At 40.2% G+C, this 27,390-nt stretch overlaps 1 protein-coding gene across 2 annotated transcripts in view; it reads right to left on the bottom strand.

Moving 5' to 3' along the window:
• Nucleotides 1–27,390, bottom strand: part of RPS6KA2 (ribosomal protein S6 kinase A2) — a 202,825-nt gene that overhangs the window by 111,228 nt on the left and 64,207 nt on the right. For both annotated transcript variants that reach the window (XM_068405539.1, XM_068405624.1), the window contains exons 2-3: nucleotides 5,381–5,497; nucleotides 1,090–1,171 (exon numbers count right to left, since the gene is read on the bottom strand). In XM_068405539.1, coding sequence (XP_068261640.1) covers nucleotides 1,090–1,171; nucleotides 5,381–5,497 — 199 coding nt within the window. The remainder of the gene's footprint in view (nucleotides 1–1,089; nucleotides 1,172–5,380; nucleotides 5,498–27,390) is intronic.

Raw genomic sequence — 27,390 nt, 5'->3', positions numbered from 1 at the left:
AAAAGGCTTTCTTAGGGGAAAGGACTGTGTAAACACCTGGTTTGCCACTTCCCCATTTTGACGAGTACACAGAAGAGGTGGTGTGTCTGCCTGCCCCCACTGCTGTAACTCTACTTTGCACGTTCTTCTTTTGGTTCTCCAAATTGAGCCATGCTAAACCAATTTGGATTGTTAAGTCATCAGAACTATCTCAAAATGATCTCTCTTCACATTAGGATAGAAATTTAGACACTGCGTGGAGCAAACCCACATTGTCCAAGAAAGACTGAAAGAGCTGCTCTGGGCAAAATAAACGCTGGCCACCTTATCTGAAAAAAGTGTCAGACTTTTGAGGGAAAAAAAGAGAGCACAGTGTTAGGCTGGGAAAACAAGAAGACAACTAGATCTTCCTAACTCTGTGGAGGAACAAACAGTAAGGACTTCAGCTGAGATGAAACTTACTCTGTTTGCTTTTCAGTCCTGTGCTTTACTAGAAATTTCTTTTTGGTCCGAGTGAGGCTGTAGCAGCCAGTGGCCCCAGAAGAGGACGACCAACTTTAAACATCACTCATTTGGCCCCAGCCTACTACAGACTATGCGCTGACTGGTCACTAGCTAGGAAACAGCATGATCTCAACAACCTCAGAATGATTCCTCGCACTTGAAAACATGCTCCCATGAATTTTCAGGCATACAGTGAGAAGCACCATCTGGAAGGCCTTTCTGCCCAGTAGGAGCCATGTTTTACTTCAGCAATATCCTTATTTAAAAATACTTCCATTTACTTCAGCAACAGAAAGATACTGCCACTGCAATACAAATTAACACATGCCCAATAGAAGTCCTATAGATAATACCAAGAAAGTGAAGAAAGAATGCAGCTGGAAAACTCCAAAGCCCCGTTTTCCCGCTCCCACACTGTATAGGCAACCTTTTTGTGTATTTTTTTTTTGAACATTCACTACAGTGAGACAGGACTTTGGAGGGTGGCAGAGACATATTTGTGCGCTCTTAGATACTGTAAGACAGCAGCAAGGCAAAAAATGGCAGCAAAAGTAAATGACAGAGTAGTACAGAAATAGAGACTGCAGCCACTGTCCTAATCCTTACCTTTCAGAGTTGCCTTCTTAAGTACCTTCATGGCATAAAGCTGACCCGCATCAGATGCTTTGATCTTCCTCACTAGAAATACCTGTAAAAAGCAGACGTCTTGTATAGATGAGTACTGAACTTCCAGTTAGAAGCCTTGCTGCATTTGATAGAGGAATAGATTCAGGAAACGCAATGCAAATTATTAGTTGGAAGTACTTTGTATCTATTTCACCTGCAATTGGTTGAGCTAGCTCTGGAAATCTTCAGTTTTAAGCCTTTACCGCCTCACAAAGAAAATATGTTCAACATTATTAATTGCCCTCACACATTCAGTTAAAGGTGGGTGAATAGTCAGAACCAGTGTGTGCGTATCTCTTCATATTCTGACCATCCTTAAATGACAAAGTTATGTTTCATTTGTGCTTAGGAATGTGCAGTGTCTTAAAATTATTGCCATCAGTTAAATTAAGGAGAAAAACCAGTTTGGTGTAATTTGTGCTGTAAGTCATGAGTGGTGACCTGTCCAAGATGTAGCTCAAGCAAAAAGTTCATACAGCTGTAAATCTGTTTGTGCATACTTAACAAAAAGTAGAACTACTTTGATTAACAAATAGGTTATTACAATGAAGACAGTTTTCCCTGTCATAGTCTCCTATGCTACATCTTCTGATAGTGTAAATTGCAATTGAAATACAATAAAATTGTAGCTAAAATTGTATCTCTTTTTTTTTTTTAATCCATGCAACTATTTCTTATCTGTCGCTGAGTGCATCTGAGCACTGGAAGGGTAGTGAACAAAGGAATCAGTAATTTAGTTTGGTCTTTACAAGACTTTCAGTGTTTTAATAATTGAAAATAAAATAAATCTTTTAGCTGATTCCCAGGACTCACTCTGTGTGCTGAGGTCAGAAATACCAGGCAGCTGTGTCTCCTTTTTTATTTCAGCACTTGTGTTACTGGACAGAAGCAGAAGTAAAGCCAAATGCAGAAATAAATATAAGCCCACATACATAGCATATACTTATAAATATATAAATTAACAAAGGCTAGGTGAATTCATGCAACTAATGAATGTCTAGTTGGATTACAAAAATCTGTGGCAATTATTTTATTCATTGCCTGTTCAGGAACCATGCAGATTTGTAAACTGTCTCCACCCAACATACAAAAAGCCAAAAAAAGAAAGGAGGAAATCTGTTTCTAGCACATTATTTGTAAGCTGAAAGACTCTTCCTCCTGAAAAAAAAAAGACATCTGTAAACGGATTATGATTTTCTCAAACACGCTTTGAGGAAGGGCTTGTGGGGAGACAGAACTTTTAACAATGGGCTAGAGAAGCCGAAAATGAAAAAAAAGGTTAAATTCCCTCTGAACACTTTAACCAGGGCTCTTACATCTGTACATCATCACAGCTACAACACTTCTACAATACGATCTGGTATATTTTTGGTGAGACTTTCCTTGTCAAGATGTTTCCTGTGCATATGAGATATGCACGATTCGTCAGCTGAGCTGCCCTGACTAGCTGAGCTTAGGCACATATTGCTTGTTCCCATCTCCTGTTTCCTAGTTCAATGAACATACAAATACCTCTGGTGCTCACAACTGTCAGAACAAATGACGAAATCTGGATGCAACAGGAACACATAAGACTTTCTGAAGTGTTTTTCATTAACGTTCATGATAAATTTATATCAGCTGCTCCAGCACTAATAGGAAATCAATTCATTTAGAAGTTCGGCTAGACAGAGAAATGTTGGGATATTTTTCTATCTAGCCCAAGTAAAAGATTTAAGTTTTGCATTGCATTGAAAGGGTGGAAAAAGTCAAAAGCAAGCTTGCCCAAATGCTAGATTTTCAGCTGTATTATTATTCTTTAAAAATGGTTATGGAATCTTTATCCAAAAAAACCCAAAATTCCAAACCTTAAGATAATGATTTTAAGCTGTACTACACACAGAACAGCACAGCATGCTGCATCTGCAGAAACATTAGCCTGCAGTTCTAGAAATATCTTATCTGCCACGTAATCTTGCAAAGCTTGTAATACCCATACTGCTGTAATAAGCAAAGTTATCAATTTACGCTACTAGTCACCAGTCAGCTGTTCCCTGTAGCATGGGATACAGCACTTGTCTGCATTCCCTCCAAAACAGATGAGTCAAGAACACTGCGTGCTGTTTCAGAGGACATCAAAATAATCATCAAACCAAAAAGGAAACAGAACAAATGAAAATGCATTGTATTGCAAAATGATGCTTTCCTTGTGATTATTCTTAAAGGTAAACTTACACTGATCTTGAAACCACCAAGTGGTCCTGGAGTGCTTGCTTGACTGGTTATATTAGACATACTATACTAATTTGCCAGAGTAGCACAGGCACATGCCTGAGCATGACTTTCAATTTTCCAGTTTGATATGCATGCAAACACCTCAGGTTATTAATAACTGAACTAGCAAAACTCTCTTAGCTGGATCAATAGGTATATCACCCCAAATCCCAACCTAGAAAGCTAAGCAAGTGTTGTGACTTTCAAGAGTGTTGAGAGCATTCCCTCTGACACCAAAGGCATCTTCTCTAATACTGCAAGAAATTATTTACGCCTCAGGTGAACAACTTGAAAACCAACTGGTTTGCATCCCCAGAGATTTATGGATTTGAACCATTAGCTCAAATACCAATGTGATGAAAATTTAGGTGGTTGGGGACTGCGTAAGAAACACAGAGCAGACTTCCCTCTCCTGTGTCTTTGCTGCTCTGCGGAGTTTACTGACCTGTTTCACATAAGATACGGAAAGTGATCTGTAATCACACACAGCTCCAAACAGGTACGATGTCCACACTCACACTCTGATCCCCCAGTGAATTTGGTGGAGTGTGTCCCAGAAATCAGACCTCCTTTTGGGAAGTGGTGGCAGAGACTAGGCATTTTGCTTATAAAATGTCTAAAGCTAGGCCAACGCAGACAGTTAATAATGAAATACATCAGTACAATCTGAGATAGTCAGTGAACCATTTCTAAACTCTTTACTGCCTGAACCTGAAAACCGTCCATTCCGCCTCTGTTACTTTTGCAAAAGAAATTTTCTTCTCCTGTTCTTCTCCTTCTTGTATTGAGTCATACATTAAAACTAATTTTGAGTTGTTTGATTTTTCACATTTCTTTAATATTTAAAACTCATATATCATTACTGTGCTCTGAAGAAATTCTCTAGATCAAAACTTGGTAGTGAATGCTAACTTTCCTGATATCTCTCATCTCAGGGAACTTGTCACAGACTTGCTTATCTATATAATTCTAGAATAGTCAGGAAGTTGATAAATACTCCTAATATAGCTTCTTTCAGGTATAAAACTAAAGGCCCTGATCCATCGTCAGGGTGCTCAGCTTTGTGCTGGGTACCCCAGCAACTTTCAGGTATAAGTCAGTTCTTCAAGTTAGCCAGAAAGATCCACCATTGAATTGAAGGCTGGGAAATATTTTTTTAAAACTCCACAAAATAATATCCTTAAAATGATAAGGACTTCCATGCCTGGTTTACATTAGGCTCACTGTTCCGCAGGTTTCAAAGTTTTATTTACTTAAAACATGGAAAGTGTTTAAGATTGAATTGACTTCTGCCTCTTTCTCTCCATCTTTCCTTCTTATTCTCATTTCCAACTGACATATCCTGCTGTTGAAGAATTGTCTTTGGGATTAAGAAAAGCCTTGAACTTAAGATAAAAATGTTGTTTCTCCACAACTTCGCTTGTGGTCATACAGGTATTTTTTTTTTCCCCCTATGCTCTCGCCACAATGATTGCTCTCTTCAGCGCTGGGGTTTGACTCCAGGATCCTCTCAGCAAAGCATACGGGCCTCTGAGTGTGAGCTAAAGAGCAGCCTGGGACTTTGAAATGTGCTTGAGATCCCATTTGCCCTCAGTAGGAATCTGGCAGCTAACTTCTGTAAGCCTTTGAATGTTCCTATTTACACCCTCCAACTAAGCAGCAGTGGCGCAACTCACCTCCCTGCTGGGTAGGTCAGAAAGAGGGGGGGGGAGCCTACATTTATGAACAGTGGTGCTTGCTAATGCTCACTTGTGCTCATTAGTCCAGGTCCAGAGCCATAAGCACTATTACCATATACAGGAATCCAGCCAAAAGACAAAAGTGTTGTTAAAATGCACACAGAAGGGGTTTGGGCTTGCTTATCTCCCTTTACAATATAATTTATACGTGGACAACGTTACCAGCGTAAAATGAACTCAGAGAAAGGATACAACATTTTCAATGTTGCTCTAGGTGATCGGATAGCATTAAAAATTACCTTTCCATATGAACCTTGTCCTAATACTTTCAGCAGCTCAAACTGAGAAGGATCTGCTTTTTCAAAACCTTCTTTCACATGATGACTGATGTCTATTTCCTTCACGATACCTTCTTCCTGCAAAGCAAACAACAAAACCCAAAATCCTCAAATCAGAGCTGTTATCCTAAGGAAACATATTGTAATAAACATTTTTAATAAAAAATCTCATCTTCTGTGGTGCTACAATCACGTATGAAATTTTAAAAATAGAAGCAAATGCTTGTCCAAATATTCCACATGCTTGTTACTGGCTGGGGAGGGTAATGTCAGGACATCCAGGCCTGCTGCTTATGTTTATTGAGGCTCAATATATGACTAGGTGAAGATAGAATATGCAAGCTAAAACACAAAAATACACAAAAATACACTGCAGAGCTTGGTGTGACCATCACAGACCTTGCTAGCAGAGTGGCATATATTCAAATCTGTACTATAGAGGCTCCAGCACACTTCTCTCCACCTACTTTCTCATTCTCCCTCAAAGCATCATTTAAATCCATCTTAAAAAGCTACCTTAGTCTTAAGCAGCAGCTCTTCTTATGAGTAGGCAATAAAGAAAAGGCATTGCTAAAAGCGGCTCTCCCTATTTACCTCAAAGAATGGAAAGTTACTACTGGTAACTTTCTAAATAGAAAACAAAGTAATGATTTAGATGTGAAAAGGGGGTGGTGGTGGGAGGAAGACTGACACACACTTTCTTGCTTGCAGGAATTAGCTTTAAACGGTTATTTTGTTAAAATATTTCCACTCTCAAGAGATGTACATTCCTCAAAGACACGAGGTGAACTAGGACTTTTATCTCACAAGCTGTGACATATGGCATTTGTTTTAGTTGTTTGTTTTATGTTATGATGTCACGTTCCTCTAAAAAGAGAGCAACTGGGTCATGTGAGACCCAGAGGGACTACACAGAGTTTGCAGCAGCCCAGAAAGTCGTTGAGCTGAAAAGAAACCTGGAAGAAAGAACCTGCTCTTCAAGGACAGAGTGGTGAGGAAAGATAATATTTACATGCCTTTTTATTTCTGTAGTGTTTTGTACACCTACATTTGAGCTTTTTTTTTTTTTATTCAAACTACTTGTTCTAACTTCTCTACAAGTAAACTGTGTATTTTGACTACAAAATATTTCTGTTTCATCTCCCAGGTTGAAGGGAATTACTCATTTAGGAATAGGTTTGAATACTTCTGCACCCAGCACAAATAATTGGCATCTCATAAATATTATTCTTCCATGGAATTTTCCTGTAATTGCTCTTTTTCCCCAAGAACATATCTTGATAAAACCTGGAAATATGACATTTGTTTCCCATTCTTAAAAATTAATGTGGAGATAATAGAAATAACATCCTAAAATGAAAGTGTATTCACAAAAACATTTGGCCAAAACACATTCATTTACTACATAAGAATAAATTTGATTCCCTTCTCCTCCAGAAAAATGGCTATCACTTTCTACCAGCTGTAATTCATCTTATGCATGGCTAGCATTACCCGGATTGCTCTTTATACTGTAGCTTCATGCCTCCTCTTCCCTACCCTGCCTCTTTACACTCACGTGGTTTGGAACAGGGACTATATCCTCTTGTTGGTTTGGAAAGCTGCTTCTACTTTGTGCATGCTACCAGAATCATGGATAATCATCAGCTGACAGCAACTCATTTTTCTGATCCTAAGTCCTCTAGTTTAAGGTTTGCCTGAAAGGAAATGCTTGAAACCAATGACCAATTTTCACAGAGAAATTTAAAGGCTTTCTAAGTACATAACCGCCAGGAACTCTCCTCTTGGTTTTCTGGCTTTAATTGCTGTGGGAGACAGAGTATCTTTCTGATATTAAAAATACTATTTTTTTTTCATTTTTTTCTAGGTGAGAGAAACAATAGTAAACTGGTACAAATTCGATAAACTGTATTAGTTGTTTCCTAAGGAAACCAGGAATCACCTATATGCTGTTATCAAAGGCTCCATCAAGTTCTGAAGTGATGAGCTTTCATATTGAGGGACATGCATCTTTATGTAAACTGTCTGCAGCTGAGAGACTTGCAGACTGGTAAGAGTATTATTTCAAGCTTAGCCCACCCTGCCACACTACAGCTTAGGTAAAGTATCTGGACTGCAGAGCTCACCACCCATCTTGTTCAGTGGCTACTCACTAAGGCTAAAAATTACTCCCCATAGAGTCAGGGTCCTGAATCACCTCTACACCAGACCTCGTACGTTTGGAGGTTTGCTCTCCATTGAGCACAGGCAGAGTTTCGGAGGATTGGCTTCTGCAGGACAGTCTCTATGTGTGGACACCCCTCTGACAACTATCATATGATGAAAAAACTGCATGTTTTCTCAAGTCAGTGCAGCTTGAGGGCACCTAGTCACCATTTCACTATTTCACCCATCTCTGTTTTGCACAGAAGCACAGCACAGCAAGGACCATCCACTGCAACCTGGTGAAGCACGATGTGGATCTGCGTTTTGAAATGTATTTGGGAGACAAAGCTCTGCAAAAAAGAAACTAACCCAAATTTTATGTACACCAGATATCTTCCTCAGATTTACTTCTCCTTTGAGCTGACATCTTGATCTCAGAAACTGTGGATGAGATCAACTGCAAACAGCAAAACCCTTTTTAATTCAGCTAGATTGTATTTCAGCCTGAACCATGGAATCACTTCAGCTACATTCGAAGTTTAAATGTTGAGTAAGTTTCAATTTGTCCATTCATATTATTCATCAAAGTCACAGGCCTACAACCTTAAGCATATTTCTCATTGTATTATTAAATTTAATACAACCTCTTTAGGTTCATGAAATGAGTTCAGTTACAGGAATATGTTGGAAGTATTAAAGTGGTGATAATTCAGCTTACTGGAAGAATGCTTAAAAAATTCCAGCATTCACAGAGAACAGCATAATTAATTCATAACTTGAAATAAAATCAACATTTTAATTACATGCATCTTTAACTAAAATCTCAGAAAAAAAGATTGTTTAAAAAGAATGGGATCAAATACAAGGCCTAGCAGTGTTTATCAGAAGCACAAATTTTAAAGCTGGAAAAAACCTGTTAGATTATGTGACTTCATAGAAATAAAACTTCATAGAAATAAAAACGTTGGTTAGAAGGGGCTTCTGAGGGTCATCTAGTCCAACACTCCTACCCAAAATATCACTGACACTTGATCAGACCAGCTGGTTTTTGTCCACCGTGGTTCTCAGTGTCTCAAGAAATGAGGCTTGAGCCACTTCCTATGAAAGGTTATTCTCTTTTGATTTGCCTGCCTCAGAAATGCCCACAGTCATGTCGAGCTGCCTGCTCCACGGGTCCTTAGGAGGAAGCAGGATATTTTTCTAGGAAGGTAGGATTTCCTGTGGTCTCCTCACTAGAAAGGGGCAGCAAAGCAGCACTGAAGAAAAGCATGCCAGACAGCTCTTTTTTCACTGATTGTCACTACAGTGGGGTTACTTGTGAGCTGTCCAAGAGGTAGATAGTATTTTAGCTGGCCTGACAAATCCACTTCCCACTGGAGCAAAAAGCCAAACTGTCAGTACTTGAGACTGAAGATGGATGCAGCCCCTTAAAGTAAATATACGGTGATGTGTTTGCACACATGCAACCATTTGCCTTGCATGTATTTCTATATTCTTATTATGTTTTGTGCTGCATGAATTCTGGAATGACTTCTGTTTGTTTGCTTTACCTTACTAGAAAAAAAAAACAAACCCAACAGTTTTACAGTTCCCTTTTAATATTCTTTCTTACTTAGAATTTTCCCCTATCATTTATGTCTTTTGAAGTCTCCCTGAATTAAGCTAATATGGAATATGTCATCTTTTCTCAGAGAGAAACCCAAACTATCAGAGCACAAGCATTGTGGGCAGATCTCCCAACTATTTTTGCTCCGAGTTGCGTCTTAGGGACTTCTCTAGCATGGATTTGTTTCATGGGTCCAGCAAGTACAGCATATCTGCATTAGGAATTTGCACAACAACAATAAAACTGAGGCAAGAGATTCAACAATACAGATGAAGCCTGCACACTGAGGAAGCTGTTTTGATGAAGAGGATTTCACTCTGGAAAAAAATGATGAGCCAACTTCCAAAATGGTTTTGATCAGTGAGGTTGGTAGAGTCAAAAGTGAATGTTCCACAGTTTGGTCTTGCAACAGCTGTGCACAGCAGCCCAGGCTCTTGCTCCCTGCTGACTTGTCCTGACACTGCATTAGCAGGAATGCTTCACTTGATGAAGCTTAATCTTTTGTAAACTTCTCTAAATATTTATGTTTGCACAGAAAGTATCATCCCATGACAAAAGTGAGATGGATGTTCTTGGTGGCTTGAAGGAAGTACATGATCAAGCAGCACAGACTAGGGGAAGAAAGGCAATGAACTGAAATACATGATGAAAGAGGAATGGAGAGTGCTTCTCTGTGCTAATACAAGACAGACCTATTCAGGGCTTGATTCTATATCGCATTATTCACTTAAAGGCTTTCCCTCAAGCCCCCCAAGTTGGCAGAATTTTTGGACGCACAAGTAACCCAGTATTTGACTGGAAAGGCCATTTTGGTCTCCTTTCCTTTGGGACATAGGAGAAGAGAGCCTCTGTTCTTGCCCTGTGACTGTGGATGGCAGAGACACCTCTGTTTTGGTGCTTCCTGAGGGCAGCTGCTCCCTGTAGCACTGATCCCAGCTCACATCCAAGATTTCCTCATGCAGACCTTAGAGAAACAGAGGCATTAAGGCTTGGTGGCTGCTGGAGATCAACCACAGAAAACTCTTCCAACTGCAGCAATACTTCCTGACTCACTGTCACGTGTCTGAGTAGGAATGGGAACAAAAAGTCATGCAAAAGGGCAGGCCTTCCTGGAGACTGGCTCTCCTCTCTTCAGCTGTACAGCCTCTTAACTTGCCTGCTCCACAGCCTCTCAGCGTATATTATGGAAAGAATACTTCTTAGAAAATGGAGACGTTTAACCCCTTTTGGAGCCTTGTCTGACTCCTCCTCAACAGTTTTCTGAAGGAGTGGAACTAAGCTCATCCTCAGATGCGGAGTCCAACTTAATTGTGCCCAATATATTTCAACCACATACAAAAACTTTCCTCACCAAGAGTTCCTGAAATGGTCTGAAACATCTGGAGAGGAGGTCATTCCAGAATCAGCTACTTTTAGCAATGGACAATTTTATGCAACCATATCACATAGGAAGAAGTTATGGTGCTAATGTAAGATGATTATTGTTTTACAAAATCAGTAAGACAGGATTCTCATTTTTATTCCTTGCCTGGCCATCTCGCCAGTTGCACAGGATCAAGACTGTCATACAGGTATGGACGTAAAGGGTAAGCTTCATTTTCCAATAAAAATATGTGCAGTTTTGATGTGCAAGCTCTCCAGTCTTCAGATCTGTTGGCTTCCATGCTTTAGGGCCTGAGGTCAATGAAGAAATGAATGAAAATGTGGCAAGAGAAAATAAGAAATAATGGTAACTCTAAAGAGAATTTTTTGCTTTTTGAGAGAACCGTTACTCGTCTATAGCATATGCTCAAGTTACAGACTTTATTTTGTTACCAGTCTTGCCATTTGGCAGGTTACAACCTAATATAAACCCAAATCACAGCTATTTAACTTCCAAGTATCACAGGCAACACAACATTCCAAAATAATACGGTTCATTAGGAAACCATGTTTAAAACTCTGATATGGGAATAGTTAGGACAGGATATGCCTGATAAAGATGAGGCCAGGTTTCCATCTCTGTTTCACAGGTTCTAATCTGGCTCAACCCATAGGAGAGTAATTTTTGTCAAGACATAATAGGCTATTCAAATGCTGCCTAGTGCAGGAAATGAAATGCTGGCCTGTGTTCAGTTCTTTGAGGACAAGTATCCACACTGAAAAAAAAATGTATAGGAGCATTTTCATTAGCTTCTTCCCAAGCTAGTCTCCGGCAGCTGGAGTAGAATTTGAAAAAAGAATCTTCCGTTTTAAATGGTTTGTAATCCAAGTTCTGGCTTCTGTTGTGGTCTGGAAAGATGTAAACTGCGCAATAATAGCATAAATGGGTCCGGTTGTTTTGTCCTCTACTGTCAAGTTAATGTTTGCTTTAGCAACAATGAATTGGACTTATTGAGCCCTTAGAGAAGCATGGGGAATTCACAGTGAATTCACTGGACATTGTTCAAGGTCTGTAGTTGGCTTTCAATCATAAGGTCACCTACCTTCTCAAAAGGTCATATAAATAGCTCACAGTAATTTATAGAGAGGATGGGATTTCTTTCCCAGACCTTTCACAAAGGTGAATAGAAAGTATCATCTTGCATATGGAATTCCACCAAGCACGTAAAAACTCAGTGGAAAATAAAACCTTAGAGCAATTTCTGTGGAGTACACTATCAGTCCTTGTTAAATTCAGCAGACCTTTTTCCAAAGAGAACACCTATTACATTCTCTTTAGCACTTCTCTCCAGCTCTAACTTTTAATCCTACGGTTTTTTTGTTCTTCTCCCTAATGCATGTCTCTACAGTTGAGGCTCATCTGAAATCAAACAAACTAAATGTGAAGAGAGAAATTACAGAGAGCAAAAGCAGTGAATACAATCTGCTAAAGTTCATGAGTTGGAGGTTTGGGTATTTGGGAAATTTGGGTTCAATCTTTTGTGCCACCAGGCTTCCTATGTATCTTTAATGAACCACTTAGGGTTGGATTCAGCTAAATAAATGAAGGTATTTATAGTGCAGGAGACAATGTTTTGAACTAATTATCTAGCCTTACTTTGCAGTCAATAGAGAGAAGCAGGCACATCATGGTTAAAAGAGATCAGATGAAGTCACATCCTAAAAGTGCACATCTCTCTCTGCTGACTATGAAGAAAGGCTAAGATAACTTGCTGAGATGGGGGCTTCTACAGTTGTGTGAGACGAATTCATGTTTACTGTAAAATAAAAAGAGTAGTATTGTGGTCAGATTTTTAATGGCATTACAAGTGAGATGTTCGCAGATACATGCCATGGAAATTTTAGCAGAACTTCTATTGAAATTAAAAATTTTTTAAAGAACTTAGATACTTGAAACATCCAGACACTTAAAAAATACTCTAGGGTGTTGGGAGTAATCCAGTTATCAGGATTTTGCAGCTCTGGTAAATTAGGCTTTTTTCTACTTCCTCCTCAAGCTGAAAAATAGTGATAGTCGCTTTTTGCTATTTTGTGGGAATACTGTGACAATTAACACAGAAAAAAATGGTGAAATTATCTCATACTGCAGTAATGGATAATCAAATAATCTGAAATGTATCCAGTAATATGTGATATCCGGTGGCCTACAACCGGATTCTCCTTTAGCTCAGATTGAGACATCTTAGTTTTGAAGATTGGTGCTCTTTATCTGATCACTACAGTGTCTTTACAAACTCAGTTCCTGACTGGGACAGATATATGCAACACGATGACTGTGAAGATACATGAGGAGAACCATCTTCCTATTCAAAGTGCAGACAAACATGAAGTAGAGAGATGCCAATTCTTGACCTAACTTTCAACTCTGGACTCAAATCATTAGCCAGGGTAACTCTAATCTTTACGTTAATTCTGGTGCAAACTGAAATAGTATATGTGGAGTGGTGAGTAGAAAGAGCTCATAAAAAACCTATTGAAGCAAGGGGTTAAAAAAAGCAGAACAAAAGTAGAACCATCTGGTCACAAAAAAATACAAACAGTTGGCCAGCCTTACTCATACAGCAGCACTCTACAAATACTCAAATACATTTGTGAACTTTAGCAGAAACAGTCTCAAAATGAGTTACAGCATTAAAGGACAAAGAACTCAGCTATATTGCTCTAAGCTACCATAAATAAAAGCAGGAATGTTTTCATCAACATCCTACTTGGCATGGTTTACAGGTGTGCCTTTGGCCTTTACATCTCAGAAGAGCTGTAAGATCCACTACCGATTGTTTCGCTGGTGAACAGGCAAAAGAAGAACAGTTGCTGCTCATTCACCAAGGAACTAACTGCAAGTAAGTCTGGATCCAGTGCCTAAAATAAATTGTTGTTACCCCTAGAAGGATAAGTATTCTTGTTTCCTTAGCATGATGCTATGTCACCACTGAACAGGGTTATGAAGACTACATGCAATAGTAGGGGATGGTATACATCACTGCATTTAAAAAAACCCAAACATTCACTTTATACAGAAGGCTTTCATATTTTATCCTCCACTACAGCTCAAGTCCTGCTCCCAGGTCAGTAATGTGCCCTGCGTGCTCTGGCCTGAATCACTTGCAAACTCTCTGTGAGTGGCTTGGGTGGCTCCTGTCAGAGACCCTCCCACGAATGCCACCACCTCCCACCACTGCAGCCCGCTCACCACAGCTGCCTGGTAGCTGCTGCAGCACACCAGCCCTCACAGGGAAGCCCTAATGTGACAGTCCTAATGCAATGGCAGCCCATCGTTCATGCACTTCCATGACAGGGTACAGGCAGCCCCCACATCCCTGTGTCCCAGCTTTCCATCTGTGAAATGCAGGTGAGGCCATCTTCCATTTTCATGGGGTTACTGGAGTACAAGGGCACTGGAAAGACTATGAAATGCTCAGATACTATGATATTAGGCTCAGATAAGAAGGAAGGCAGACCAGAAGGTCTATCTGTTCAGGATACTATTCAAGAAAAATAAATACTTACTACAGGGATCCAGTTCCCTTATTGCTGTACTCAGCTGCTTCACAGACAAGAAAAAAAAGTTCTTAATACTTTACTAGTGCATTTGAGTGTGAAATAAAAACTCCAGCTGCACTAGAAAGATAAACTGCTTAAGCAAAACTTATTTGCAACCATATCCTCATCATTTCTCAAGTGATCCAAATAAAACACTGCTCACCATAACAGTGTAAATGGCACCACAGCACAGTAAGCAGAAAATACTGTAAAAAAGCCCGGGTGCATTTGCATGGTGATTTTAAAGAACTGAATCATCTTTAATATGCATATTAAAGGAAAAATATCAGATTTCATCTCAAACTGTGAGGTGGAGTGGACAAAAGGCTGTAGTAAGAGATAATCACATTACTGAAGTGTTGGATTATTCAGTTTAGGAAAAATACCAGTCTGCTGTTTAAAAATCACTTGTAGGGTTTGGTAATCATAATTTTCTCTCTGAGAGGAATACTAGCCTGTTAGCACATTAATTAAATGCATCCTCCCATTAATTAAATTAAACATCAGCTAAGGGTTCAACCAGCTTGTACTCCATAAACTGGAATATGTTGCTATTATGTTAGAAAAAAATGTGTTGTAATGAGGTTCGTTATCTCAGTGGCATTTTACAGGCAGAGTATTAATAGGGAAACGAACTAATATGAGATCATTATGGAATCAAGGCAAATACAAATTAGTTTTAATGCTACTGTTCACAGCTTGGAAGTGAAGACACTGAAAGTGAGGGTGATGGAGCTGAATCAGGCAGAGAGAATCAGAGAATCATAAATGGCAAAAGGGAAATTCTACAGAGAAAATATGACAAGATTTAGCAACAACATGGTCAGAGGAATAAGACGTGGAGGGCAGAGAGAAAAGTGGCTATCAAAAAGGACACTGGACTTACAGAACAAGGGCAACTGTGGTTTGTGCCTATGCCAACAAAGAAGTAAATTAAGAGAAGTCCGGAAGAAAATTGTTTTGACTTTGCAAACTATCATAAGTGTAATTTAAACAACTTGAAATGCAACTTTTGTCCCTTTTATGCAGCAGCTTAATCCCATTTAAATACCTAGCCATCTACCTGGGCTGAGGGGAGAGAGGGCAGACACACATGTACATACTGGATCCGATGGGGAAGCTGGTAAGCAGCCCCGGTATGTTCAGAACTGCTCCCAAAAGAAAGGGTGAGAGCACGATGGGGACCAGGCTCTTCTGCACAGCTAGCTAAGGGTCCTGGGGGTCCAGCCTTACCCAGTAATTCAGCTGGACTGCCAAAACACAAACGAATGCTGTGGATCCAGGCTCTGCTTATTTATGTAGACTCCGGCTTTAATTCTTTAACTTATAAAAAAAGCACACAGATAAAATAAAAAAAAAGTTACACAAAGTACATGACAATACCTCATCTCATGCTGGGCTCCAGTTTCACAGACAAATATTTAACAAGGGATACTAGAACTGCATATTTATCTCTTCAGCAGTGTACTTTTATTACGTCCATGGCTGAGACCCAGGCCATTATTTGCTGAAGTACATATTTCGGTGCCTAAGGACTGTTACCACACACAAGTACCTGTCTAAACAGATTTTCAGCAGTCTACTGGAAATATGGCCCAGGAAAAGGCCCATTACATTTTGCGGCTTTGTGAACTACTAAGAAGCCTCCAGTTTAGTTCATGTCCCTCAAAGATTCACACAGTGGATCTCTAAGGAACAGGCTGCTACCTGATTATCACACATCCTCTTTTCTTTGAAGGTAAAAATGGTTTACAATTACAATGCTACACAGTACTAAACAGAAGCATATATTATGTATATACACTGCACTGAAAAGTTTTTAGGAATGAGAATAAACATAATGCAGAAAATCCATCTGGATGCAAAGAAACACCTTTCCAGCATTGTTTGGAAGACTCCCTCATTTCAAAGAGGTCAAACTGCTGCATCAGTCTTGCCCTTTTGCAGAGATTTCCAATATATAATGTGTTCTTGTATGACAAAAGTGCGTGTGTGGTAAATTTGATGGTTCTCAGCTGATTGGGATCTTGATGAGCTTATCATTATAGCTTCACAGCTGAAAAAATCAAAATATTTGCACGTAACGTTGTAATGCCAAATTCCTAAATACCACCAGACAAATTTTAATTATTATTTAGAAAACAACTATATATACAAGTGTGGAGAAAAGCCATTAAATGTATATATGCTGAAATACAAAAATGGATCAACAACAGTTCAGCCAAAGCTGATCCACTGTCTATCAAAGTCTGTAAGGATTTCCAGAGTAGGATTCATCCAAACATATGTCTCTGTCTGAGGCAGCTGTCTAAATTTCCGTACAGCTGACAGAGAAATGGGTGCTTTTAGGCTTTGATTTGCATCAGACAAAAGCAGGTCTCTAAAACAGGACTTGGTAAATGTGCCCCTTTCTGTTTGCTGACTGTAAAGGAAGGCTACACTGATGAGTTCAGATACAGATTAATTCTCCCTTTCCACATCCCTCAGTAACTCCTTAAGCACTGGATGGAGCATATGTGCTTTTCAAAAGATGTACGTTGCACTGTACTGGATATTTCCAGGCCAGCCTTTGATTGACCCACCTTTTTCACTATGGATTTTCTACAGTCTCCAATGAACAATGTGAGATGCTCCCATCTTGTCATCTTTCTGGCCTTATGTATTCTTGTACCAACTATTGCAACATCCTTCTGCAGGGACATTCTTACCCTGCCTGGCTACTGCCATGATCTGCCACCACGAATCAGAGGAATCAAGGTTCTTCTTGAACATGAAACTGGAAGCAAAACCACAACACGGTGTTGGACCTCATGCCAAACTTTCATGCTAGGGGAAACTTCATCAAATATGAGAAGACAGCAGTTTCTTCAGTCTCTTAATTCAAAAAAAGTTTTTCTCTTTAGCACGATCCTTGCAGTATTTAACCCATTAGATCCCCTGACATCAGTCAGAAGACTGCCAAGACAACTTAAAACTGAGCCCCAATCACAGTGCTCACCAACACATGCCTGCAGACTGTGAGACGTGGCTTTCAGTTGCCCTGCAGCTTTTTCACTCTGTTGCAACCATGCAAAGGGACATTTACTTCAAGTGCTCTTGGTTCTCATCTTCAGACACTTTACTCACAAAAGCCTTATTGAAAGCAAAGGTACATGATGACGAAAGCAGGCAGTGGAAAGGAGCTCTTTTTGTTTAGTCCATTTCTGTGCAGAAGCCTCCAGGGTTTTAAAGTATTGAGGATACCAGTTTATGAGCAAATTCACTGCTTTAGCCTCCATTCTACAAGTATTTTTTTTAATGTCTATGCAAACATGCAGAAGGTCAAACAGATTACCAAGTTCCTGACAGATATTTTTCATTGACCTGTGGCTATTTCAACATTTTCCTGTTCTGGCTGAAAACTGTTATAACAAATCCACATGGCATCTTAACAGAGGGTTTTTTAAAAAACAAAAGATGATCCAAATGGCTTTACTGAAAATTATGATTGGCCTAGACTCATACACATTTTCCTGACAACATATGGCACATCTTCAGGGTGAAATCATGACACAAAGAGATTTACTGCGAAACTCAATGGTTCTGTGTTGTAAGCAGCAAACTCAGAGCCCTGACCTGTTTGGGCCTGCCAGCCTCGGCAGATCTGTGGGACAGTCTCCTTCAGGCCCACTAAGGCGATCCAATCCCAAAGGATAAGTGGACTCTGCAGTCCCCTTTGCTGGACACTGTGAGTGGACAAGGTGAAGAGAGAAGACCAACCCATATCTACTGTCCTACTGAACAGACAGATTTGCTCATAAGCGATTAAAGAACTACGCCTACAAAAGGACCACAGCGCAGATAAAGATCTTTATTATCTTTGAGCCATCAACACAAAAGTGCACAGTGCACTTCATGACCTCTCCCATAAGGGTATCCCCAATGAGCTCGAGGAGTTAAAGCCTGCTGTACAGTAAACTCTGCAAGATTGTTCCTGTGCTCAGAGTAGCCACGAAGCTGTTTGGGACTCCTGGAAGAGGCTAACCTTTCATTCAGAGAAAACTCAATGGGAACAGACTAAATGATTTCTTCTTTTTCTACTTTTAATGTTAATTTCAAATATAGCTTCAGTTAGTAATCTGAAAAAAGAAAGACAAATGAACAGCAAAATACAATGCCACACTTCACACATGTATAATCCAATTTTTTAATATCAAGCTAATAAAAGAAAAATGATTTTTGGTGCTCTATATGGTGGACGTTATCACACTGATAGCCAAAATCACCAGCTGGTTCCACCGGGCTCTGATGCCAGTGAAATTCTTAATGGAGCTGGGAGACAAAATTCTGAAGAAGAAACTGATGCAACGGTATAACCATTGAGCTTTTTTTAGCCACACAAAAAATCAGGAGCCCACTTGAACTCAGTAATCCTGTACAAAACACAGGACACCAAGCAACAGCTACTCCTGTTCATTTACAGACAAGGCATTTATTGTGCTCCTCAGTGAATCCCAGGCAATTATGTCTGCAGTAGATTATAGCCTCTATACTGAGTCTTATGTTATAACCCTAGCTAACTAACCATATCTGCACCACTTGTTACTGTATTAATGTTTTATAAATAATAGTATAAAGACAACTGAATAGTAAGTGAAGAAATTCAATTAATCAGCAACGACGGGAAGCTAAAAATTAATATTATGGACAAAGGAAAACTAGACAATACAATCAGAAGATGACAAGTGAAAGCCAAAGAGGAAAGCTGAAACCACACAAAAGTTTTACTTCAAAGAAGTGTTTAATCAAACACACAAGTCCAGTGTTCGTTTGTTTTCCCCATTTGCCCTGTCATAAACAATGAGCAATGCCACAGTTTTTCCAAGAAGCTATGGGAGGTAAAGTTTCTGTAATTTAAGTCAATACTGTATGGAAAAAAAATCTTTAATGTAAAACACAGTGAAAAGCTGATTACAAATTTGCCACAAATTTTGCATTGTTTGTATTCTTAAAGTTATTTACATTTAAAACTGTTTTCATTTCCGACTACACAGCAGGGTCCCGCTGTGCCAAAGCAGAGTTCCAGTTTGCTTTGTTAAATGCTTGGTTTTCTCAAAAACATTATTTTTGGACCATGTTTTTTCTGATTGGTTTTCAATGTTCAAAATGTTTCTCTGCCCACACTAAGGCTGAGTAAATTGACATCTGCTATCCTTGAACTTTATCCAGACCTTATAACTGAAACTTTTTGTACAGAGCAATATAAAAATCTTTAGTCCTCATAAAAATCCTTATGCTTGTGAAGATACACATGGATGTCATCAGTGAGTTTGCATTAAGTTATGTTACTGGATCCATCTGAAAAGTAAAGTAACGTAAGAATTACAGCCCTGCACAGGTGCAATATCTAAACTTCCAGTTATATGAAGTAGTAAGTAAAGCTGGGTGACATAAAACACTGCTGTGTGAATAGTCTTCATTTGGACGTAAAAGTAAAGAGAAGTAAAAATTCACATCAGCTTCTCATTTCTGTAACTACTTTTATGCCAACAAGCTGTAACTCTATGTTTTAAGGACGCTGAAGGTTGATTAGGTGCATTTATAACAAAGATACTGGAACTGCAGAGAGCAGAAGAGCAATCGAAGCCATTTTTCTCACAGTTAAGGGTACTGAAAATAGAGCCAGCATTTTGTACACAGGCTGCAAGTTGACCCAGGGCGACGCATATCAAACACGTAAGTATTACAGCAAATGCACAACATTATTTCCAATTATTAACAAGAAAAAAAAAAGATATATGCATATATTGGGTTTTATCTGGAGCAAAATCAGAAGAAAACTATTTTTTTTATAAAAGTTCATCTAAAGACCTAAGGAGGCCAGCACATACTAAACAGTGCCTATCAGCCAAGGTAGCTACTGAACACCTCTCCCTCAGTGGGCACCAATGAAAGGCACATATTCCCTTGCAGCATTTTCCTCACCAGCAAACAAGCAAACCAGGTTCCTCCTCACCCTACCTGAAAAGCCCCTGCCTTCCTTCTGGTCATCCCGTCTCAATAATTTGGGTTAAATCTGAGTCTGGGAGAGTGCTGAGAGGAGCAGCAGGTCCAGGCTGGGCGGGAGAGAGGGTGGGATGCAGCTGCAGGTCCCCAGGGCATACATCAGCATCATGAAGGGTGCGACGGGGAGACAAGGGGAGCAGCTGTCCCTTGGCCCATTGGCAGCTCCCTAGTCCTGGAGAGGCATCGCCTCAAACAGGTCTGCAGCTGCTCTGCACTCAGGAAGTTGTAAGCAGTCTCTTAAATCCCAGCTCGAAACCAAGCCACAAGTGAGTGAGGCCGCAGCTCATGTATTGTGTACCACACCAGAGAAGTAACATTAATGAAAGGAGCCAGGATGTGTTGTAACTGCGGTCAGCTCTGGGAAAAATGTAAGGCAAAACATGGGGCACATTCCAGCAGTGCGGCCCCGAAGTCATGACGGAAGGGTTCGGGTTATGAAGAGTCATGCTAAACAAAGCTGACGCAATCTCCCAGCCCACTGCAGCCACTCAACAACTGTTCTACACTGCAGGGTCATCCCTTGGCTATTTAAATGCCACAGAAATCCTGAGCAAAGGCAACAAATAGGTTTGTAACCTGTTTGAACGCTGCAGACAGGTACCAGGGGAGCTCTCAGACTTCGTCTCACAACCACTTCCCAGCCCACTGTGGGACACTGGGGAAACCAGTAACACTGGTCTAAACTGGGGCCGTTCCCCACCTTCTAATCCATGCATGGAAACTGCAAGCCCTAAACCGAGCCTGTTATAATGTCTACCTACACTAATCAGCTGATTATGCAAGACTGGAGACATGCGCACCAAATCTAAATTATATTATGGATAAAGTCAGGAGCAATAAATCTTATCACAGCATGAAAGATTCAGGTTAGACATGAAGAAAATGTGTCCCTGGCAAGGGCAGAGAAACACCACAGCAGATGACACTTAACTTTTAACCAACTTGTATCCCACCTCCCTTCAACTGCCTCTTTTTTGTTTTATCCTCTCTGGTGTTGCACTCTTGTGTGTGTGCACGTGGCTGCAAATATAATGAATACTATTAACAAACAGTGTCTATTACAAGATTTATAGAAGATATTGAGGATCCACCTTACGAATATAGAGCCCAGATCTACAAAAACCTCACTTTATTAATAGGCATAGTTCTTATTTATGCTTTTAGCTCCATTACCAGCAATGTAAGTAGATGCTTGAGAAGAAATTGCTCTTGTAATAGTTTTGCAGGATCAGGCCCTAAAAAAAGGAGGATACAGATGGTGAGGACAAGATGCACATTGAGCGAAAACAACTCTCACTTTCCATGGTGGCAGAATGCCAGTTAGTTAGAGCCTGCTGATGATGGTATGAGAAGAGGAGAAGCTGTCATGCATGTGTGCCAAATTTACTCATTTAAAAAGTGAATTGGGCATCACTGTCTGTTGCAGCTAATCAACAAAACGAGATAAGTGGGGCAACAAATTATGCCCCTTTTAATCAACTAGCACTGTCATCTCCTTCATAAACAGGAAGCATTTATAAATTTGTTTTTGGTAAGTTGAAGCAGTAAAAGAAGATGGAAACATCCTGTTAACAAATTACTGGCTCAATTCAAAGACCATCAAAGGACTTCCAGCAGACTTTAGATCAGGATGAAAATACATAAATAGCATCACTCCATGAAGGAAAGTCAAGTATGAAGAGCAGATTCACCACCTGGGTTTTTAAAAGTTGTTTGACAAAAGAATAAATTATTATATCCTGATTATGGAAAAGCATACAAATGAGTTTTCTGACAGTGTAACTACACTACATTTATGAAAGCATAACAGTTTGAAGAATTAGGCCTTTCTTTTATGTGCTGCTCGGCTGCATCAGTCTAGAAAACCACCAGATAATGTAGTATTATTTCACACCTTGTAAAAGGGATTGGAAAGAAAACTCAGAATTCCAGCAGCTTATCTCCCTTCAGAATGCAAGTCTTGTCTGAAAAAGATAAATACCACCTACTCTTTTTGTGTTCAGAAGGCGGCACCTGGACCATGTACACCTGATGTGAATCTCTGTAGGGGGGAATTCCCAGTGCTCCTGATAAACCATCCCAGCCAGAACTCCAGCACTGTACCCATTTATATTTTAGCACTCCTCAGTGCGAAAGAGGTCAGTTCCAGAATACAATGCTACACACAAAGAGAAACCATAAACAAACTGGATTAAAAAATAATCCCTGGAAGCGGCCTAGGTATTTAAAGAAACTTTTCCTAAAGTGATACAGATCTGAATATGTGATCAATTAAACCAAGATGCCCCAGATATTGGCTCTGAAAATCTAGGTTTTCATGCAGATTTGAAAGCTCCTTGCACAGAATGACAGTAGATGCTGCAGTCTTTACAAAAATCTTTCTACAATGTAGAGCTTTTTCAAATCCAGTAGTTCAAAACTAATTCAACTGAAAGCTAAATGAGAAGCTGCACAGTTCACCTGGTTTACTAAATACTCAGAACCTTTAGTAATACAGTTAAAATGGTTTGCCAGACAAAACTATTTGACTACACAGAAGGCAAATACACAACGTTTGCTTATAAATGCATAAAGTAACTGCCTAAGGAACAGCCCAGTGTTGCATTAGTACCACAGCATCCCTTTGTTTTTGCTTTACCTCTCTGTGAGGGGGAAATTAAATTCTCTTCAGAGTTTCCACTGCTGTTGAAAAACATTTCAACAATCCAAATATAGGATTTACTCCACTGACCACTAATGCCAAAGGCCCCAAAACCACTTACTCTGAAAGAAGATGAGTTTTGCAATTTGTAGCTGCGTCTGTAAAGCAATGAAAAATTGATGGTTTCCTTTTGACTGCCATAGTAATGGCTGCTTTGTACATTTCTTTCCTCAGGGAATCCCTTGCTATAATTTTCCATTGGAGAATTTCTGTATTCCTGCATTGCTAAAGTGACTGCAATGCTGACCTAATTTGGGTCATCAAAAACCTAGGATTAGTCACATGTGTAAAAACAAACAAAAAAATTGTTACACAAATTTACTTGCTTGATAATCTGTAAGTATTTCTACCAAATACTATGCAGCATTCTTCAAAATGTTAGAACACGCAGGCTGTAATTCTGCATTTTTTCATCTATAACAGAGTAATCTACATTTCATTTTTCCGTATCGTTGTTATCAACAGCATATGCACTGTGGAAATCATCCATTGCAGGATGTCAAAGTAACAACAGAAACATTAATCTAGTCTCAGAAAACCCTGCAAGTTGGGTATTAACCTTGGATGCTGTGAGGTTAAGCTGCTTGCCTGTGGTCACACAGTGAATTTGACAGGACTGGGAATAGAGCCCAAATTTCCTGATTCCCCAGCCCTATCACAAGACAACATTGATGTAATTGCTAAGTTTTAATTTCATGGTCTGAACGATTCGTATTTCTAAATCTCCAGAGTTTGTAACAGCAGATATTAGTGTTTTACTTCAGGTTCAAAAGTACAAAGTACACTAAAAGCTGTTTTTTAGTTTAATGGAAATGAAACAGCCCATCTCAAAACACCGTGCTGTTTAGAGCATGCTAACACTTACAGAACTGTATGGAAACGTTAGGTACACAGCTCTCGGGTTTGATTACTCATGTCATCAGAGCTGGCAATGCAGAGCTCGGTTCAGCTTGCACAGGGCTGCCTGGGATGTTTCCATACAGCTCCTCTTTAAGGCAGGCATAATCTTGACCCTGCCCTCGCAGGAAAAGCTCCCTTGAAAGGCCACAATGAGAGGCCAGTCCTGTTAGATTTTAAAGATCTTCAACATATGTTTACTAGGTTGAATAAATACACAATGTATGTTGGCGGGGGTTTACCTGCCCTGCACTCAAAGGATATTCTGGTTTCCAAAAGATCAAACAGCAGCTCGTTAGAGGAACTGCTACAGGATTCAACTGCCTGTTCCCCAGTCCCATTTCTGCTGATACAGGTGTGTGCCGAACATGTCTCTCTGGAGGAACCCTAAATTCTCTTTTTTCAGAGGTCCCAAGAGCCCCCAAACGCAGAGAGCCAAGATGAGCTGCATGTACCCAGCCTCTGGGTACAGGTCACAGAAGCAGCATGGAGAAGCGCACATGCTTCAGACCACCATACAGGTGGACAATCTTTTCTGTGTCCAGAAACTACCACCAGTACTCACCAAAAAACACTCTGTCATTCCAGAAAGTTTTGCACATGCAAAATACAATTTCAAAATTTATTTTTATCTTCACGGTCTTCATCGTGCCTTCATCTCTCTCACTGACTGTCCCTTCCCCACCTTTTTGTTAAAACTTTTCCCCTGACTTGCATACTTTTTTGGTCTTTCAGATCTTAGCCATTTCATGGGTTAAGCAACATCTGCTCGAACAATTAGAAGAGAACAGATTAACAAGTCAGAGCACAGCCATCACCTGCAGACATTCTGAAAATAGAGCCACCAATTACAGTAATCCTAGAGGTAGACAGCATATGCATAGAAAGCATATTTTAATCTTATAAGTGGAACCCACACTGAAATAGGTTTTTCTGTCTCCAAAAATGTCAATTTCAGTATTTCAGGAAATAAACAGTGAAATTGGTGCTTGCAATGTCAGTAAATGTAGATTGTGTCTTGCTTCCACTGATTAACCAATTCTAGAATAAGAGACTACTTAGCATGAGGTAAAGAAAACCAAAAACATTTGGCCAATAACAGCTTCAACTCTCACTGACGATCACCTCTTCATGAACTTCTGGGACCACATGCATGTACAATGGCATACAGGTGTTTAATATCAGAGCCAGAGGCATCCAGTTATCTCAGTTATTTGGATAATGCTAAAACAAGGACATGCTTTCTTGAAGAACTTCAGCTCAATTGTAATGTAAGAACACTTTTTAACTCTAATAGACTTCATCTCGTTTTGTTTTTAATTTGAAGAACCTACTTATTGGAAAGAATATCGTACTCAACTAAGAAAATGTTGGAAATTTTATTTAACTATCTTGGATTTTGTTACAAAGTTCACTTGATATATATATAAAAAACTAGAAATAGTTTGTTTTTTTTTAATTGAGCATGTTTTGAGAACAGTTTTTGAGCTGCGGTTTTACAATAGATCTTCAAAAGATGCTGTAAAAACTCATTTTCCCTCATTTTTAAAAATTCTATTTTCATCTTAGTTTGAAGGTAAGTTTAAAAAAATTACATCACTTTTCAAGAACATCCCAAGACAAAAACTGAAAAATTATATACAAAAAGCATGTTACAGTTTTCAAGCAATAATTCTGGGGAAGTGTTTATAAAATTAAAGCAACTTTTGAAATGAGCGGTCTTGGAAATTCTTGAAGTTTGTTGTAGATAACTTCTTGTCACAAGTACTCAGTGAGCCAACTAGGAAAGGACTAAGGACTTTGGCCTTGTCTAGGTGCTGGATACTGTGACACCAGGCTTGTCTAGTTTGGAGAAAAGGAGGCTGAGGGATGACCTCATGGATCCCTACAGCTTCTTGAGGAGGGGAAGCGGAGAGAGGGGCTGATCTCTTCTCCACAGTATCCAGTGACAGGACATGTGGCAATGGATCAAAGCTGTGCTGGGGGAGGTTTAGACTGGACATTAGGAAGCATTTCTTTACCAAGAGGGTGGTCAAACACTCGAACAGGTTTCCTGGAGAGGTGGTCGATGCCCCAAGCCTCTCAGTGTTTAAGAGGTATTTAGACAATGCCTTTAATAACATGCTTTAAATTTTGGTCAGCCCTAAATTGGTTGGGCAGTTGGACTAGATAATCATTGTAGATCCCTTCCAACTGAAATAGTCTATTCTATTCTAAAACTGTTACAAACATTATGACTTGGTGACTTCAAAAAAAACCCCTAGTTAAAAAATGTCTGCATGGAAAACCACGTTGGCTAGATAGCTGTAATTTTAATTAGGTATTGTAGCAGTAAACATACCATAGTAACAGCAGAAGATGTGGGTAAGGCTGAGATAGAAGGCATCATACGCACAAAACGTGCCAGGCCTGTTGTTACCTCAAACGACATCACAGAATCACAGAATCAATCAGGTTGGAAGAGACCTCTGGGATCATCGAGTCCAACCATTACCCTGACACCACCATGTCAACTAGACCATGGCACTAAGTGCCATGTCCAGTCTTGTCTTAAACACATCCAGAGATGGTGACTCCACCACCTCCCTGGGCAGCCCGTTCCAATGTCTAATGACCCTTTCTGAGAAGAAATTCTTCCTAATGACCAACCTGAACCTCCCCTGGCGAAGCTTGAGGCTATGTCCTCTTGTCCTATCGCTAGTTGCCTGGGAGAAGAGGCCAACTCCCACTCCACTACAACCTCCCTTCAGGTAGTTGTAGACTGCAATAAGGTCACCTCTGAGCCTCCTCTTCTCCAGGCTAAACAACTCCAGCTCCCTCAGCCGTTCCTCGTAGGTCAAACCCTCCAGACCCTTCACCAGCTTGGTCGCCCTCCTCTGGACTCGCTCCAACACCTCAACATCTTTCTTGAAGTGCAGGGCCCAGAACTGGACACAGTATTCAAGGTGTGGCCTCACCAGTGCCGAGTACAGAGGGACGATCACTCCCCTAGAACGGCTGGCTACACTATTCCTAATAGAGGCCAAGATGCCATTGGCCTTCTTGGCCACCTGGGCACATTGCTGGCTCATGTTTAGCCGGCTGTCGATCAGCACCCCCAGGTCTCTTTCCACCAGGCTGCTTTCTAACCACTCTTCCCTCCTCCCCCAGTCTGTAGCGCTGCATGGGGTTGTTGTGGCCAAAGTGTAAGACCCGGCACTTGTTCTTGTTGAACCTCATGCTGTTGGTCTCGGCCCATCTATCTAACCTGTCCAGATCCCTCTTAGGGCCTTCCTACCCTCCAGCAGATCGACACTCCCACCCAGCTTGGTGTCATCTGCATATTTACTGAGGGTGCACTCAATCCCTACGTCTAGATCATCTATAAAGATATTGAACAGCACCGGCCCCAGAACTGAGCCCTGGGGAACACCGCCAGTGACCGGCCGCCAGTTGGACTTTGCCCCATTCACCACATCATTTCATACCACCTCTTTCTACACAGAGAACAGCACAAGACGGATCAATTCATTACCAAATTAGAAAAATAAGCCTGGACTGAACCACTCACCCTGCCAGAGACCAGATTGGTCATGCTGCTGGAGACACCTCAGGTCTCATGGTGTCATCTGGGTC

Source organism: Nyctibius grandis, chromosome 1 (genome assembly GCF_013368605.1).
Source record: "Nyctibius grandis isolate bNycGra1 chromosome 1, bNycGra1.pri, whole genome shotgun sequence".
Classification (NCBI taxonomy): domain Eukaryota; kingdom Metazoa; phylum Chordata; class Aves; order Nyctibiiformes; family Nyctibiidae; genus Nyctibius; species Nyctibius grandis.
This window is presented reverse-complemented; position numbering and strand designations above follow the sequence as displayed.